Here is an 18631-nt window from a genome sequence, read left to right as displayed (position 1 = left end):
TAGCATTTTAAATGCAGCAACAACCGTTAGATAGCGAAAAACGCTTACTACAGAAAATCCATCGCCATGCGATTTGCCTGGGCTTCGAATTTGTAGAGATTCCTACACTGATTTTACTGTTTTGGTCGTTTTATTGCGTTTTACCAGTGGTCAGAGCGACGCTTCGCCAGCGTGTTCAATGTAATGAGCCGGTGGTTAACAGTGAGTGATAAGAATAACATAGAGTTGAGCAGAAGGCTCTATTACAACATTGGGCCCTTACTATGAGATGTGAACAGAATTACATATTTAAATGGGATATAGCACCTCTATTAGGTCTGGTAAGCTCTCTTTCTGTCTACCTGCCCCGTACTTTTGTCAAAACAAGACGAACCGCACACCGTGTAATTATGGACGTTCGTATTAACCTGCAAATATTGCGAAGATGCTGTGACGTTTTTTCTGTTTATTTTTTGCTTTGGACCAGGCGAGTAAAGTTCTCCTAGATATCTAAATAAGTACACTTTGAAAAGCGTTCATAATCAGTAATGGGAAAAGGTAAATCGTGGTGCCATAGCTTAAGAGGAATATTCCGAACAACTAGAAGAAAGGATATGACGGAACAGTGATATGAAAGAGACGCCTGCATTTTTACTCCCATTATCATGTTTTCCTTCCCGTTGTAAATGAGGTCGCCTTATCAGACGCCTCTTATTACGCCGTGAAGTCTGGTGCACCTCCGTGTGATTGCACTTACACCACATGCTGGCTTGACAAGCCCTTGTTAGCTTTTCATTATTCCCCACACGTGATACCCTTCCCGCTTTATCTTGGTGAACAGCATGCCCTAACCCAGATTTTACACCACCTTTCTATTGCCAGTTCGTGTATGCTAACATTGTGAGATGTCGCTCCAGTGCTGTGTCATTGGTCCAATATTTTAGTCAGAATTTTAACGCGATAGCGTTAAGGAGCTCGTGTCGCAGAAAAGCCGGTGTCGCCAGCGTCCGTGTCGGCGTCCGCGGCGTTGGCCGTGAGCGATAAATCACGGCAGGCACTTCATAAATAAAAAGCAACTTCCAAGATGGGCTGGGTGGGAATCGAACCAGGGTCTCCGGAGTGTGAGACGGAGACGTTACCACTGAGCCACGAGTTTTTTTTTCTTTATTGCCGGAAGTTTTACCAAGCTAACAAAAAGGGCATCATTTCTTGAAATAAGGTAAGCGATACATATATATACACTCACACACATTCAACTTTGTGCGCATGCATATTGTGCGGTCAGTCACATTGTGGCTGGCCATGTGAAGTTTAAGATTCCTTTATTGTGGCGAGGGGCTCAATCCTCGCCAGCCAATCCGGAGGACATTCTTGTTCTTTAATTACATCAATGAACTTGGAAATAGCTTCCCGGAAGAGCAGCCGTGCAGGCCGGCTGTCAGGCTCACAAAAGAAACCGGCCATTCGAGCCCTCCATAAACAGTGGAGGCCCATTAGTATAATTAAGTCCAATGACATGCCATCCTCATTTTCTACCGTCAAAAATCTAATACCTAATGGGCTTAAAGGCAATTCTTTCTGCAGTGTTCTTTGAAGAACGTCCCAAAAGAACGTCCCAATGCAAAAAAACATGGTCAATTGTTTCTAATTGTTTACATATAAGGCAGTTTGCTCCCCATGGTAAATAAAAACCCTTCTCTTGTAAAAAGGCCCGTACCGGCAAAGTTCCGGTATGCAACTTAAAGAAAAAGGATTTAGTGCTTGGCTGCACCTGCATTTTCGTAACACGCTTTAACACGTCGTTTCCCTGTCCTCCACTGTTTATGGCTCTGTACATCGGAACCGGCATAATCATGTCAACTACATCCCTGTACAATTTCTTCCGCGACACCGAAAAGAGATAATCATTAGAAAAACGTACGGACAGAAAACGGACACTGTCAACGACTTCCCTTAGGTACCCTCGAAGAGCACCAGGCATACTTAAATTGCAGACCACGTACATCGGCAGATGCTTGCTCAGTCGTAACTGGCACATTGTGCGCAGAAAGGGGTCATGCACGTCTCGAAAGAAAGAAAACCGGTTTACTAGCTGCTTCGCAAAAAGATGTGACAGGCCTAAGCCCCCGTCCTTGACTCTCCTAAACAAGTTCGTGCGGCTGCACCTCTCCCATTCTGATGCCCAAATGAACACAGCAAAAACTCTGTGGAACCTTTGCACATTTAAACGAGAGCAACAGAAAACTTGCATAACGTACCATATTTTGCTTATTAAAAACAAGTTACATACAGTAGCTCTCGCTAACATCGAGAGATGAGCACCTTTCCAATCTGTTGTTTTTTCCTTGAGTCGTTTGGCCTCTTCTAGCCAATAGTCCTCATTCCGCCGGTAATGTTCGAGCGGAACGCCCAAGTATTTAGCTGGTGCTTTAATCCATCTAATGTTGGCGAACATTTCCGGTGTTGACTGCCATTCACCATGCCAAAAACCGAGACACTTATTACAATTGACGTGTTGGCAGTACAAGAAACAAAAGTTGAAGGGGAGGAGGAAACCGGAGGCATGGTGCTTCGTTTCACGTCTAAGTATTTTGTGTTTGTTAGCCATGCCGTGGGAACATCTGCTGGCTGCATCATTTTTGTTAAAAAATTGCAAAGCCTTGTGATACAAAATTATTTCTCATGTGTGTCGGGTAGGATTGTGTGGTGCGATTTTTCGTTGGGCGAGCGTGACTGGCGGGTCATTTGTATTTATGCACCAAACGCGGATAAAGACCGAACCTTATTCTTTTCGGAGATTAAGAAGCATCTCAATGTCACGAAACAACTGGTTTTGCTAGGGGATTTTAATTGCGTATTGAGTGGGAGGGATAGAGCGACAAAAAAGAGACCGAACGACAAGAGCACCGTATTGTTAAAAGAACTGATAGACGAGCATGATATTGCCGACGTTGCCGAATGTCTAGAAGGGGAACGCGAGGTGCAGTACACGCATTTTCAGGGCTCTAGCCATGCTCGGCTAGACAGGATTTACGTGTCCCTTCAAATCATACCTGCATGTAACACTTACACTGTACTACCCATCTCTTTCTCGGCCCATTGCTTAGTAAAATGCAATGTGGGTAAAAAAAAAGATGTAATAGTTTTAACTGGGATCTGTGGAAATTTAACGCAACGCTACTACGCGACGAGCACTTTATCCGTTTTGTGTCAGAAGAAATAAACGAGGTTAAACTGGACGGTAATAAGCAGATAGGTGTTGATTGGGAATTACTGAAACAAAGTTTTAAAGTAAAGGAAATCGAAAGAAGCAGCGTCTTGAAATACCGCGAAAAAATGAGAGAGAACGGGCTGAAGGAAACATTGCGGAAACTAACTGCGCTGGAAAGCAAAGCGCCAGGTCTTTTTAAAGAAGACCTACTTAGGATAAAACAACAGCTGGAACAATTCGAGGAGAACCGCTATCGCGGGGCGCTCGTTCGAGCCAGAGCACAATCATGGGCCGTGGGTGAAACGCCCACGAAACGGGCGCTAGGTATCGAGAAGACGCATGCGCGGCGAAACGAAATAGAAGTGATTGAAGAGAATGGCCAAGAACTGAATGACCGGGAGAGCATCGCAGGTGCTTTTCACCGGCATTACGAGCGGCTCTTTGCATACCAGCCAGTCGATATCGAGGCATACAGAGCAAACTATCTTTCCCGTATGCCTCAACTATCAGCGGAAACGAACTCACTTATAGAAGCACCCATTACGCATGCTGAAGTAGAAAGTGCTATAGATAACCTGAGCCCTAATAAGTCGCCAGGCCCGGATGGCCTAGGCGCGGCCTTTTATAAAGCGTTCAAGAACGAGTTGGTGCCTTTGTTGAAAGCGTTGTTTGACGAAGTTTTTACTACCAACAGATTACCACCGTCTTTCTCTGAAGCCCATACCGTCCTTATTCCTAAGACGAACCAAAAAGCAATGCTGAGGCTAGTCACAGCATACAGACCCATTTCATTGACCAACACGGATTACAAAGTTTTAATGAAAGTTCTTGCAAGCCCATTACAGTCAATAATTAAGGATCTTGTAGGACCACACCAGACTTGTGGTATAAAGGGACGCACTATTGCGACAAATGTACACACGACGAGAGGCGTCTTGGAATGCTGTGACGATTTTCAATATGCCGTTGCCATCCTGCAGATAGATTTAGAAAAAGCCTTTGATTTTGTCCCACATGAAATTTTGTTATTAGTTCTTGAGTACGTGAATGTAGGATCATTCATCGCTGATGGGGTAGCTCTGGCGTACCGGAACTGCTCAACACGGCTGATAATTAACAAGACACTGGGGGCCCCCATTAAGATAGAGCGTTCCGTGCGCCAGGGGTGTCCTCTCAGCCCGCTTTTGTTTGCCATCTATCTAGAAAGCTTATGTTTGGCAATCACTGAGCCACGAGTTCGATGCTTCAAAGCGGTACAAAACCCGCCGTGGTTGCTCAGTGGCTATGGTGTTGGGCTGCTGAGCACGAGGTCGCGGGATCGAATCCCGGCCACGGCGGCCACATTTCGACGGGGGCGAAATGCGAAAACACCCGTGTGCTTAGATTTAGGTGCACGTTAAAGAACCCCAGGTGGTCAAAATTTCCGGAGTCCTCCACTACGGCGTGCCTCATAATCAGAAAGTGGTTTTGGCACGTAAAACCCCAAATATTATTATTATTATTAAAGCGGTACAAAAGCGCCTCTAGTGAACGCGGTGTTGCCTTAGAAACGAGCTGTTTCTAAGGCTCAGGCGTGCGTCGCTTGGTCAGGCGCACATTTCGTTGTCGCGCAGAACGCTGCGTTGCTCGACGCTCACCGCGTCCGATGCGGGCCGCGTAGTCGCTGCGCCGTAGCCCATTCTCTTACACCCCTTGGCGGGTCGACGGGAACGCTGTTGCGTTCCACTCTTGAAGGCGAAGCTTAAGCGTCCTCCAATTTTTCGCTAGCTCTTTTTTTCCATTTCCTTCGATTTTTAATTACTGTCTTTGCTGTTCTCTAGGTGCAGTACACTTTGGCTTGGAATAACGATTTATTTTCTCATCCGATGTTCATTTCACACACAACCACACTGTTCTTTATTAGAATACGTGATAATCTCGTGATAAGAAGGTGGTTTCCATAAAACGTTGCCATTTAGCCTCGGCTAGTTTCCAGCGAGGAACATTCGGACGGGAGTCAAGTTGTACTACTGTGTTTATAGTTACAGGGGAAGTGATTAGTTCCAAATGAATTTTTAATTACAAGCTACACAAAATCAGGGAATAGAGAGGCACACTTAATCGACAGGTAAATTGATGAATATGAGGTATGACAAAGATTGTTATACTTTGCTTCCTTCGTTTTGAAAGGCACGCACCAAAGTTCTTAAGAAGGTTTTCTATAAGTCGACTTCTCGTGTCACATCGCGAGTTTCTCCACAACGTGTTATCAGCGTTAAAATCACCCACGTACGGTTAGGGAAGCTGATCATCGTGATTATAAAAGTGTATTATCTTAGATGATAGTTAAGTGTATGTATATAGAACATACAGTCACTAAATTATTGAAAAGAATCGCCCACACTGACACTGACCCAAGCGCCGGATGAAGGGCTACATGTTCAGAACCTACAGGCTTGTCTGCAACTATTGCTACACCACGGGTCTACCACGGAATACTATCTGGTTGGGATGAGAAATAACGATGAAAGACGTACACCGGACCAAGTAAAACTTATTTAAAAGAGGAGACATTTCGGCTTCCGTAAGAAGGCCTTCGCCACACTTGAGCGTAAATGGTTGAAACGCCTACTTACATACGTTTTAGCATGTGGCGCAAGCACCGTGCATAAGACGGGGGGGGGGGGAGTGGGGAGGGTTCCTTCGTTTACTTTGAGCGTGTGTATTGTAAATTGTATCTCGAGAGATTCCAGGTAGAGACGGGATTTGCAATTTCTTTCTTTGCCGATTAGACTAGATTTCATCCAGCCAATATTGTGGGTAGACGTTGCTGCTAGCGCTCCCAAAGCATTTCCAGCCACTCATTTCTTATACACATCGTTTTGATGTTGGCGCAGCGGCTGCTAAAATCTTCTCCATGTAGGCGCAATCGCAATCTGCACAGGAGATCTGTTAGAGAACGCCAGGAAAGGGTTCCTTCGGTAGCTTGTCCTTCCCACTAACGAGTAAGTGCCTCAATTTGAGCACAGGAATGTGAACCAGTTCAACGTCATATTTACGCAACGCGCGTTGTAAGGTCTCGCTTATACCGGGCACGGAACACTTCTGCATTACTTTAAATTTGGCAGCCTATTAATCAGGCTACTTTTTTTACTCATGCCAGAAGCGATCAGCACATATTTCTGTGGTGGCCGGCAGCCGTGGTCCCCAAATGTCACGACACCTCCCGTTGGAGTGGCACCGGCTGTTGCAGCAATGCAGTCGCCTACGACGTGTTTCCATATCTGCACTCAGGCAGACTGTAAATGCGTGCCAGAGGCCACCAACGACGAGAGGAACATAAACGCGATCGCGAACTCCATATCCTCGTTATTGGACCAACGAAATCCGGATGGCATTGCGCATGCCATCCTCCAGCGCCGGGGTCAAAGAGAAATTCCCGCGCCGACATCTGCCTTTCACGATGCCAGCTGTGCCACCGCATTGACTAGGTCGCGCACCATTGCTGGAAGTTTTGTTGAGATTGCAGTAACCAACACAGGGAAGACTATGAGAATCGGGATAGTTGGCCTAACCCTAAGAGGAACGAGAACGGCTGGGCCTGTGGAACCAGCTCGGCCTCCAAGTGCGTTCTGCCTAGATGAGTCAGCGTTGATGAGTGGGGCTAATGTTGCGGAATTCAACTTTGTTCTATTACTGCACTGATTATTAAATACGTGTATTCATGTACAGTGAAGTTAAAGCAGCTAGTAATTGTGACTCTACTTCATCATTGGAACTCATAGACAAATACTTATCACTTGTTTTTCGGTTATCTGCCAATTTCAAGGTAGTTAGTAAAACAAGCTACCGCACTATAGTGACACCTCACTGGCAGCATATCTCTGTGGCGTCACGCGCGTCTTTTTTTTTTCCCGCGCTAACTGCAATACCTGCATTTAGTCACAAGAATGACTTGCATGATTGCACCGATGCATGAGAATGGTGCGTGTGCACAATCCACGTACCCTCACATTCATGAGAACAGTGCGAAGAAATTTATATAATATTAGAAGCCAACCATATTGCGTTGTTTTCTTTTTAGTGAAAATGATGGCTGCTACCCGGCGTCAAGCTAACAACACCACGCTAACGAGCGCTTTATACTAGTCGCAAGCAACTGTGAGCTGTCTGCGTCTAATGACTGGAACGTTACACATGATCACCTTGCAATACTTCCTTCCCGCTTTTATTTAGCGGCAGATACAAAACGTACGAAAGCGCGAAAATTGACTCCCGAGGCAAAATTATTTCTCCGTAGCGGCACATCCACATAATTAATGGCCGCCTCAGAAACAACTAAGAATAGATGCTTAACGGCGAGTCACAATCTCAGTAATGATATTTTACGCCTAAGATCAATTGTATCCTGCGTCTTCATATCAGCCCTTGAGATTTCCCTTGCTACTGCAGAACGATCTTGGGCAACCTCCTTGCTGTTTCGTGGTAACACAAATATTACGGAATATCAACTCATCTCTGCAAGGAATTGCTAAAGCGCTGCGTTCAGGTATCGCAGCGACCCCTTTATATTTTTTTAACAACGCGAAATGCTTTCTGTGAAATGCTTGAATCACACTGCAAGCAGAGCATTTTATTCGCTCTGGCTAACGCAGGCCGCAGCGATTACGTATCGCGAGCTCGACGCGCGCGGTCACCGATATTATTGCAACGCAAATACTTCAGCGCAAAGCCAAATTAGTTTCTACATTGTCAAAAGAAATGCATACCACCATTTATGACTTTTAACAGGTGAAAAGCATTTAAGCATTTTAACAGGTGAAAAGCTAAAATGGACGAGTTGACGTGGAAGCACGCCCGATTAGGAGCACGAACTAGTGGGACAATAGCTTAGTCACGGGAAGAGACAATACACAGCGCTGAGGCGCTGTGTCTTGTTCTCTTTCGTGCCTTACATATTGTCCTAGAAGTTTGGGCTCCGGAAAAGTTATTTTCACTGATTCAATCACTTTATCTTGAATTCATGTACTATATACAGTAAATTGTGGCCTTCCCCACTTTAGTATGGAAGGCAACTGACTTTCTGTTTACAATTCTTTAGACTTGCACTTAGTTTTCCACTGAATATTATTTTTGTAATTTGGAAATGTAAGCCTGAAGCAGTGTTAGCTACTTTAAGTTCAAACCATGTCACAGGAAACGCTGGCCTTACCTGTAGACTTCACGAACGTTCTTTCCTGTAGGTAGGGCGAAGCATATTTAGAGCTGTCAGAACATTCTTCTGCACAAGGAAATTCTTGATTGTGGTTTTCTATGAACCATAGTAACACACTACATTTTGTGGTGTACGTTTGGTCGAGGACTTCAGATTATTGAAAAGGTTCCGCGATCCTTAAGTATTTTTGTGACTTTTCTCGCATTGTAACCCATCTGAGTGCACTCGGGGACAATAGGGTTGTTACAAGCCTATCTTTCATGCCAAAAATAACGCGCCATCCTTGATGGCGCATAATAATCGTATGTGTCCGTCTTATCGGGCCTGCTGCAAGGCTCCCTTTTATGGCCACTTTTTTGTTTTGTTCCTATCAATGATCTTGGTGCATGTGTGTGCTGCGATATGGGGTTGTACGCAGGCAATTGCTGCATAAATATTAAGTGCACGAAGGATTCCGAACCATTGGAAAAATATCTAGACTCAATACTAGAGTGGTGCAGCAAATGGAAGATGAAGCTCAGCATGTCGAAGTGCAGCGTCGTTAGGTTTACGAAACAAAACGAAAAAGAAACGCAGCCTCAACTTACAGATTAATGGATGGAAGAGACACTCCTACGTGTTCTTACGGAATGTAGGCACTTACAACTTCACCAAATGATCGACCGAAATAGTCGGCGCATAGGGATGGCAATTACTTTCATCAAGGTGTAAATATTTCGGTGTATGTCTCTTCTATATCATATTAAACGAAAACTCGGGGATCGATAACGACAACTACATACAGTCACCTAGCCACATCTCATCACGAAGAGACCATGCTTGGAAAGTATGCGAGTATATGTGCTGAAAATATGAGTTTTTAAATGCATCTTTACCTAAAAATCGACTATATCGGAACATCTTCCTGGTGCGGATTGTTAGCGTCCCGCACACAGTGTTTCCTTCTTTAAAACAGCACGTCTCGACTTAGTGCCACTTCTTTCACCATGATTCTTGATGGCAAGGGAAATTGGCCTGCCAATGTATTTTGTACCATCTATCGTATGCCGCTCAATTGTTCATGTCTGCTGCATAACGCATTTAATTATTTCTTGTATGATGATTTCTTTTTTTATAGTAAACCCCTTTACAAGAATGCCACTAGGTGGCTCTATAGCTACATCTATAAATAAATAAAGAAATAAATAAATAAATAAATAAATAAATAAGTGGCGAGAGTGCAGCCTTACAGCAGCATTATCTTACTGCGTATAGCAGCAAGCAATTGATCAAGATTTCCGCTCTAACCAGGTGCTCAACAGATTCCGCACAGAGCGGGCTTAAAGTATAACAAAGTGCATGGTGGTGGAACCAGGGAAACTGCAACAGTCGTCTTGGAGAAGACATTGTGCAAAATTTAGAGAGATAATTATACGGAGCAGGTTAGCAATAAATACCGACTCCGTCAGCCGTGTCATTTACTGTCCTCACTTTCCAGATCGACAACAATTACGCCCGGCAGATGGCGTGTTCTGTGTCGTCCCGGTCGAGTCATATTGTAAACAGCAGCGAAACTTCTAAGGGAGAAAATGCGGCCAGGCGAATAGTAGTAGCAAGTCAGAGTTTAGCAACAATGATGAACACATTACCTATATATGAAACATTAGGATGCCTGAAGGATGCCGGGTTAATCGAAAATCCATAACTTATGAAAAGGCTGCAAGGAATTTCGGGCCGGCGAAATCGACAGAACGCAACTTTTGATGGCGTGAGACTCTGGGAGTTCAAGAAGGCTGCATTGGGTAATGCACTCAACAATAATCCTAAGCCACATGCATGGGACCCCAGATGTGAAGGTGAATACATGCAGCTACTGATTATACCTAAAGCCAAACCAACTCCCAGATGTAATGCTTGTAATAGTAAGCGCCTTATCGAGAGTCTGATAATTAACGAAGATGAAAGCCACATTGTAGTAAATGATGGAAGACGCGGCGCCTTCCAGATAGCTTTGTGAAGGTCGCTGAAAGTGGCCGAAAATTGATATTCAGTCCTTAACAATTCCACAGCCTCAGGAATCCTCTAGCGTTACTTATCAGTACAATAGAAAACAGCCACAAGCTGTCAGCCTTTCGCTCACTGTTTACTCTCTACTTCTTGCAAGCCTAGTAGCAGATTAAACTACTACTTACTGATTATTTTTCCTGCGAATAAATATGTTGGGTAGATTTACAAAAAAAGCGTTTTATTTTTCCAAGAGCACTGCAAGAAATATGACTCATCTGCGAGTTATGTAAAAATCACTTCTCCAGTACCAGTTGCTTGGTTTCTAGAAAAGTTACTTTGCAGATTCCCAGAATTATTGTTTTTGCGGCATCTCAATACATTATTTGTCGCTTCGTGGTTGCCGCTTTTCGGGAATGCCTCTCAGCCAGCAATGTCTTCTCAGCGCGCCGCCTCTAGCGGCACCGACTCATAGCGAGCGCTTTGCTTATGTCATGCGTGGCTCGGGCTGTAGGGGCACTGGAGATGCGCACAAGAACATGCAGTCTCGGTGAGACTCAAAGTTGTTGCCGTTGCCGTGGCAGCCACCGTACACAAAGGGGCGGCAGGTTTTAGCGTTGGAATCGTAGTAGAAACGGGGGATGGATGCTTGGCAAGGTCCCGAATGCGGTGGCAAGTGACAAACGGATGCAACGGACGCTGCAGGAAAGAAAAAGTATGTTGAAATCAGCCACAGATTACCATCATTCGACAAGGCCTTCTCCATTACATGCCGCACCTCTGCGTAATGATCGACAGATCTAGCTATAGTCTTCAGAGATTATTATTAAAACATCTAGCGCAATGCGTTTAGCGAAACGCAAGAAAATAGAAAAACTTGGTGCTAGCGTGGCGAAAAGCTTAAAAAGTCGTAGCACAGATGTGCTTAATAAATGCACAGGAAAGCTGGTTAGTTCGCAGTCATGCCCTCTGCGTGGTATTTGTGTTATTTATCGTTTCCTTTCATTTCTTTGGAGAGAATGTACAATATATTTTCCGAAAATTGAGCCAACCTGATTTGCATCAGTAGAGAAATGTATTCGTGTGCTTCTGTTGCCAAGGGCCGATAGTATATTTCCATAAATGAATCGCTCAGTAATATAGCTGCAATGTTGCAGTCATATAGCCGAACACCAGCCTGTCACTTTAGTTATATTCGTCATAGAAAACTGCCACGCTTTCCCATCCAAGGTACACAAAGGCGACCAATACGTGCTCACCTCATGTCACTGAGATGTCATTAGGTCGAGTTTGTTCCCTCACCCAATATGCTCTTTTCTTATCCCTTAACGTTACACCCATCATTCTTCTTTCCATAGCTCGTTGCGTCGTCCTCAATTTAAGTACAACCCTTTTCGTAAGCCTCCAGGCTTCTGCCCCGTAGCTGAGTACTGGTAAGACACAGCTATTGTACACTTTTCTCTTGAGGGATAATGTCAACCTGCTGTTCACGATCTGAGAATGCCTGCCAAGCGCAGCCCAGCCCACTCTTATCCTTCTTATTATTTTCGTCACATGATCCGGATCCGCCGGCACTACCTGCCCTAAGTCAATACCACTTCCAGTGCCTCGCTACCTATTGTAAAGCGCTGTTCGCTTCCGAGATTGGTAAACATTACTTTAGTTTCTGCACATTAATCTTTAGACCCACTCTTCTGCTTTGCCTCTCCAGGTCAGTGAGCATGCATTGCAACTGGTCCCCTGAATTATTAAGCAAGGCAATATCACCAGCGAATCGCAAGTTAGTAAGGTATTCTCCATTAACTTTTATCCCCAATTCCTCTCAATCCAGGTCTCTGAGTACCTCCGGTAAAAACGCTGTGAATAGCATTGTAGAGATCGTATCTCCCTGCCTGACGCCTTTCTTATTGGGATTTTGTTGCTTTCTTTATGGAGGACTACGGTGGCTGCGGAGGCGCTATAGATATGTTTCAGTATTTTTACATACGGCTTGTCGACACCCTGATTCCGTAATGCCTCGATGACTGCTGAGGTTTCGACAGAATCAAATGTTTTCCCGTAATCAATGAAAGCTACGAGAAAGCGTTTGATTTGAAACCCACTGTGATAAATACTGATAGTACTTGGTGAGACCTACAACGCTGTAAGAATTGAGACGCTCTGCCGACTGCGGATTCGTTCGTGGATTGTAATTTGATACCCGACTTAACCTGCTCTTGACAGCAGACGTATTCCGTCACAGCTCGAAAATCACATATCAATGCTTACCAGAAACGAAGTCCTCCGTCATTCCCGATAAGGGCGCATATTGTGGGTATGGTCTGAGGATCGCTGAAAATGAAAAAAATAACGCAATCGATCATTTTTATTGTGGTCTGTAAGCATACCTGGAAAACTTGAGGAGATCTCAATTACCGGCCAAATTCACTTGAGGGCGCTTTTCTAATTCTCTTGTATTTATATCTTTAGCCACATTCAGAAAGCTGAAGGTGATTGAGTAGTCATGTTGAAACAAACAATGAAGTACCAAGATTGCATATAAATCAGTCTCACCGCATTTCACACAAACCACTGGTATGTCAATGGTGGATGTTCTGTAGTTGCAACCTACGTTCTCACAAATTGCGCGGTCCGACAGCGTCCCAGAAAAGGTGGAACTTGTGGGTGGTGGATAAAAAGAAAGCTACGTATACTTCCAATTGTTAAACTGAGGGCTCATGATTTCGTTAAAAGTCAGACGCTGAGAAGTAGTGAATGCGTCTCTGCTTATAAGAAAGGAACACAGCGCATCCCTGAAGATCTTTGTGGATTCGTGTTGCGATCAATATATCTGGAATGTTGAGCTAGTGTTAGGATGTCTCTCACGTTACTATGACGTTACTGCTCCTGGGCTTCAAATGTGCAATCGTTACGTTTGATCTGAAAGCTACGGCAATGTTGCAGTGGTAGTTTTTATTAATAATCTGGACAGACATTGTGGTTCGTCATGAAACTGATGCATATCCTTTATGTAGTCCATGCAATTGATCAACCTAAGGTGAGAGCGCGAAACTCTCGGTTACATTTTCATTACTTCGTAACCATCAAATCAGACTCTACACTTCACCGTACCTTTCTCCAACGTCAGCAAGAAAAACACGATTCTATCGCACATATTTATTATCACCGCTGTTGCACGGACCAATGTCTACAAATGTTCCTTTTTTCCAAGCACAATAAATGACTGGAATTCATTAACCGTATTTAACCTACCCCAACGTATCTGACCAATGTTTCTTTTTACAATCTTTCCAGATTGCTATAGTGTGTTCTTCGCGGTGATATTACTGCATTGCTATGTATATATATATATATATATATATATATATATATATATATATATTCCTACTATGTGATGCTATTATTTTGCTGCTGTCATTTGGCCTTTGTATAACTGTGCCCTTTTTGCCTCGATCTCACCATTGTCTGCAGTATCCGCATTGATAAGGGAAATGGCATAAAATCCATATCTGTGCGCGGAAGCCACACACACACACACACACACACACACTTGTGTCTGTGTGTGTGTCTGTGTGTTCCTGCGTGTGACTTCCCCGCACAGAGTTGGATTTTATTTTAGACTCAAGAGGCGCAGTTGAAAATAGGAAGCACGTGAACCCAAGTTTGTCGTTTATTTAGCTGAGCTATATATACAGGAAAAACAGTGACACGAATGCAGGTCAGCAAAATAAACGACAAATTTGGCTTCACGTGATTCCTATTTTCTACTGCGCCTCTTGATGCTTTATTCAGATTGCATATCAGTGGCGCGATGCCTGGTAGCCATGATGCCTTGATGTACCATTACAGGCTTTTCGGGACAGTTTCCTTCTGTTGTGTCAGCAGTGCGCATGGTGCTTTCTGTAAGCTACATGCTCTTCAGAAACTGCAATAGCCTTGCTATGCGCCAGCCAAGATTATTTGCACAGGCCATACGTTTTCTTGGAGGAATTGTTGACCCTCTTCGTCGTGCGTCTTCCATGACTTCAGCACCGCACGTATTCTGCGCACCTTGTGGGTTTCAGATTCTATTGATGGCAATTGCTTCCTTCCGTACGGGAATTTATCCTAAATAACCGAAGCTGAAATAACCTGGAGCATTACAACCGGGAGCACATAGTTTATTCGGTACCATGATTGTTGTCTAAACATCGTTGCGTATGTAGGTAGAGTGAATTCATATTAGTTACACGGTACATACGCGAGCAACCACACACGCATATATATTTATATACGTGTGTGCGGATTATCCAACCTCGAATGCAATTCGTCTTACTTGACTTTTCTAATACCCACTACTCGCAACGTAGGTGCTTCAGCTACTCACGTTTTTCAGCCGAACAGTTTTCCTGGCATTGCTCCTTGGTCTCGTACTTGTTCTCGTTACCGCCGCAGCCACCGTAGTAGAACCGCTCACACCTTCCGCTTTCAACATTGAACCACCACATCAGCTGCTGTGCCCTGCAGAATCCGCTGTCCGGTGCCTGGCGGCATTCCCTGTCGAAGTTCCTCGCCGCTATTGGACGGACAGAATTTATGGGAGATTTAGGACAATTGCGAGAAGGTGATATTCCGCTTATAGTATTTCCATTAAACTTGGCTCGTACTTAGTGCCTCGCCCTCGAAAATTTTGTGTCGTATGCAATAGTGAAAATCTTTGTCAATATTTCCGATTTGTAGAATTATGAAACAACCTAAAATTTGTTACTCAAGCAAGGTTTTCTTTCTGGCATATCATTCGACAGGTCAAGGCAGATTCTAAATTTCTGCGACATCTTATAGCCTCCTTTCTTTGTTTGAATCCTAGAAGATGATGCTTTGAATTTACTAGGAATGACCTTTATTACATTGATTTTATCGTATTGTTCAAAGTAGTATACTGTATAGACAGAATTTATACAGCCTTGATTACAAGTGTCACTGCAGCATTTCTACAAGCCACTGGGCTAGCCTAGCTGCTTTAGGAATTCTACAATGTTGGGAACTTCTATGTACGCACATTGTTTTCACCAGCATCTTCATCATTCATCACCCCTTTTCCTCACTGTCCCTTACTCACTCTATAGAGTAACAGGCCTAAGCAAGCTACAGTTCAGCACAACCTCTCTGCCTTTCTGTGAATATATTTCTCTATCGCTCTCTCTATTTCTCTCTAGAATTTGTAAAGAACGTGCAAAACACGTAGGAACAAGAACTGTGGAATGATTCTTATTAAAGTTCACGGTGGTAGGTCGTAATGCCGGTAAAGTATAGAATCCAGGTGTATGGTTTAATGTTTCACGTAAATTTCGTTGTGCATTTAAGAAATCATAGAGTTACTAAATTTCTTAGTGATCTCACGTATCTCTTGTTCTAAAGTTTACATTTATAGAGATATATACATATTCTGGTCAGCCAACTTTTTACTTCATAACAACTTATTGCTAAACTCTTATTAAAAAAACAAAAATCAGAAAAAAGCGGGTGCTCCTAAATGCAACTTTGCATCGTAATGCAAGTACCACTCGACCTTGAACAATACTTTCTCTATGATAAATTTTAAAGCTTCACTTTTCGAACGATATTGATGACAAATAGCGCGATAAATCGGCATCGATGTGCTAGGACATACAGAATCATATCCCATATGCAGGTTTCCGCAGGAAGAACAAGAATTCCACGCAGGTTACTCTGACGGAAGATGTTTATTTGAGTTCCACTTCGCATAGTACTAGCCAATGTTTGAAATTAGGAGCAGCTATAACCCTCGTTCAATGTTGTCCCAGAGTCCATTGTAAGGCGTCCTGGTTGTGTAAACAAAACAAAATCCTTATGAATGGCCGGCGTTCAAAATTGCTTGCAGTTTTGCTTGTATTTAATTTTCTGGTAGAATTGACGTACTGATTTTCTTGTGCAATCAAGCATGGGCACAGAAAGGGCCTTGGTGTTAGCGAATGAAATAAAATAATTGCGACTTTCTGCAGCTACTACTCACCAAACGCGGTGCCGACGAGAGCCAGGAAGATGTAGAGCTTCATCTTGTTCAGGTCCTTCTAGAACAGCAATGACGACCCCAGTTAATTTATCGCCTTTATAAACGCTCTAGAACAATAGTGTACACGCAACGTTTCCGGCGAGGTGTATCTATGCTGATTGAGCTGTTCGGAGAAAGCGCAATCTCGTCGCAATATACGCATCGAACCCGTTACGAAATCCACTCACCTTCCCACTCTTACGGCTATATCTGTGATACAAAGAGAACTACAGGAAAATATTAAAACCTTGACGCCTCCCTTTGACCCACAAATGGGGGAGGGGGGTGTTCAGCTTCCGTTCGATATTGCATCCGCCTAAAGACAGTAGCAATCGTGAAATGTGACTAATTGAAGACTCGTGTTCTGCTGCATCACTTACCACCAAAGGGGGATGGAAAGGGAGAATAATAGATCAATAACGACGATAACAATCCGCTGCAGGACAGCATTTCAGACCTGAAATTTTAAAGCCAAATAAAATATTGCGAGTACCATGCTCTCTCCTATGCACATGATGCAAGAATTCAGTGAGAAGACGGGTAGCCTTGTTATGCGTTTTCAGATATCTTGCTTTGTGCTTAGTTTTCGGTTGGGTGTCCTGAAGAAGTGCACTGCAAAAGTAACATAATTCGCCCGTAGAGCTGGACCGTGAACACGTTGGCGCCAGGAAATCGTAGAGATGTGCGGGGCTCTCGTGTTGTGCACAGTCAATATCCCGCGCCATTTCGACCATTCCCGTCTTTTGAAGAGGAACCGGTACGATTCTGCTCGAGCAGGGAACTAATGCGGCCTCCGATGCTTAAAGACTAAACTTCGCTGTGTGGAGTGCTTTGATTGGCTTGATTGTTGAACAACAACCGGCAACAATGGACCATAGAATCCTACAGTGCCTAAAACAGTCAGGGCGCGGTTATCAGCGGTTTTACCACCAACAACCTATTCGCCGTTACCCACATGGAATGAACAATGATATGTCGCAGGCGAACGGAGCGGTGGTTGGTACGACCACAATGTTTACATTTTGTGTTTCTGCTGCGTCTGTTGTGGGCCCTTAGAATGTAGCGTGCTAATAAATTATAAGGCATTTATTTACCCTTATTGTAATCAATTTTCTGCAGTCCTATTGCTTTGTGCTTTCCATAATGTATCCGCTGTAGTTCGTTATTTCCTACCTCTATTTTGTCAGAATTTACAACACAGTGACCACTGATGCTGTTTGCCCTCTCGTCGCAGCGATACAAGATATGTTTAGGGGAAGAAGGCATTCTTTTAACAACCAGTTTTGTTTTCACAAGCAGCATAAGAAAGCTGAAAACATTACATACTGGGAGGATATGCAGCATAGGGAGAGGATAGAAACTACTCAATTTTGGGCCAACAGTTCTGTCAAGCTAAATGCATTTTCTGATGGAGTTACGGTTTAAATTGCAACGTTAAAGAAATATACTAATGAGGTGTCAGCTCCCTGTGCAGCCTTTCGAGCAGTGGGTCTCGAGGCAATCTTGCTGTTCGGTGCGAACTAAACATTATATACCGTTCTGGAAAAAAAAATGTGCGCTTCCATTACTGTGAAGAGTGGTGCAAGCGAAGCTCCGTATGCGCCGCTCTTCGTTGTTGTATCGCCTTCGCTTCGCGCCGCCTCACGACGAGGTTGGCACGTCGACGACGAGACCATTCTCGAACGAGTTCCCGGCGGGGTTCATCAAACGCTGCGTATTCTTCGGGCGGACGCTCGGCCACCTCCTGGTGCCGTTCCTTCAAGACAGCGTTCTCTTCGGCGGAGCAAACTAAACGCGGCCTGCCCATCTGAAAGCCTGGCCTAAACTCGCGCGGTACGGTGCGTGCTTGGCAAGCGAAGACGCGATCGCACCCTTTCGCTCCTCAGAAGAGTGCGACGCCTGTGATTGGCTAGTGCCTTGCGCTGCGTCTGCTTCTTTGTGCATATGAAACCCCGATTTAAAGGGCGCCCATGATGAACCGATTCGGCTAGCTTGGTGGTTTCGCAGCCTGACAAGCACTTTTGATTTTCTTGCAGCTTCAGTTTGTTTCGCATGGCAAAACCAACGCCGACACGAATGAGGCAATAAAATCTTCACCAGAATACGGAAGTAGATGTACGCGTGTTCCCTGTGAAGGGATTGCGCTATTTTCGTGAAGTGATTTCGTATTCGTTGTGATGGAACTCGTTGTTGCATATTTGTTGGTTTGCCC

The 18631-nt window shown here is 44.2% G+C and overlaps 1 protein-coding gene across 1 annotated transcript in view; it reads right to left on the bottom strand.

The window, feature by feature from the left end:
• Positions 1-18245, bottom strand: part of LOC142587481 (thrombin inhibitor hemalin-like) — an 83042-nt gene extending 64797 nt beyond the window's left edge. Inside the window, exons 1-3 of the mRNA XM_075698527.1 lie at positions 17988-18245; positions 16381-16438; positions 14734-14922 (exon numbers count right to left, since the gene is read on the bottom strand). Of these exons, the coding sequence (XP_075554642.1) occupies positions 14734-14922; positions 16381-16438; positions 17988-18095 (355 nt within the window). The 5' untranslated portion in view covers positions 18096-18245. The remainder of the gene's footprint in view (positions 1-14733; positions 14923-16380; positions 16439-17987) is intronic.
• Positions 18246-18631: the final 386 nt, after the last annotated feature.

Source organism: Dermacentor variabilis, chromosome 7, assembly GCF_050947875.1.
Source record: "Dermacentor variabilis isolate Ectoservices chromosome 7, ASM5094787v1, whole genome shotgun sequence".
NCBI classification, from domain to species: domain Eukaryota; kingdom Metazoa; phylum Arthropoda; class Arachnida; order Ixodida; family Ixodidae; genus Dermacentor; species Dermacentor variabilis.
Note: the sequence above shows the minus strand (reverse complement) of the source record. Positions and strands in the feature narration are given on the sequence as shown.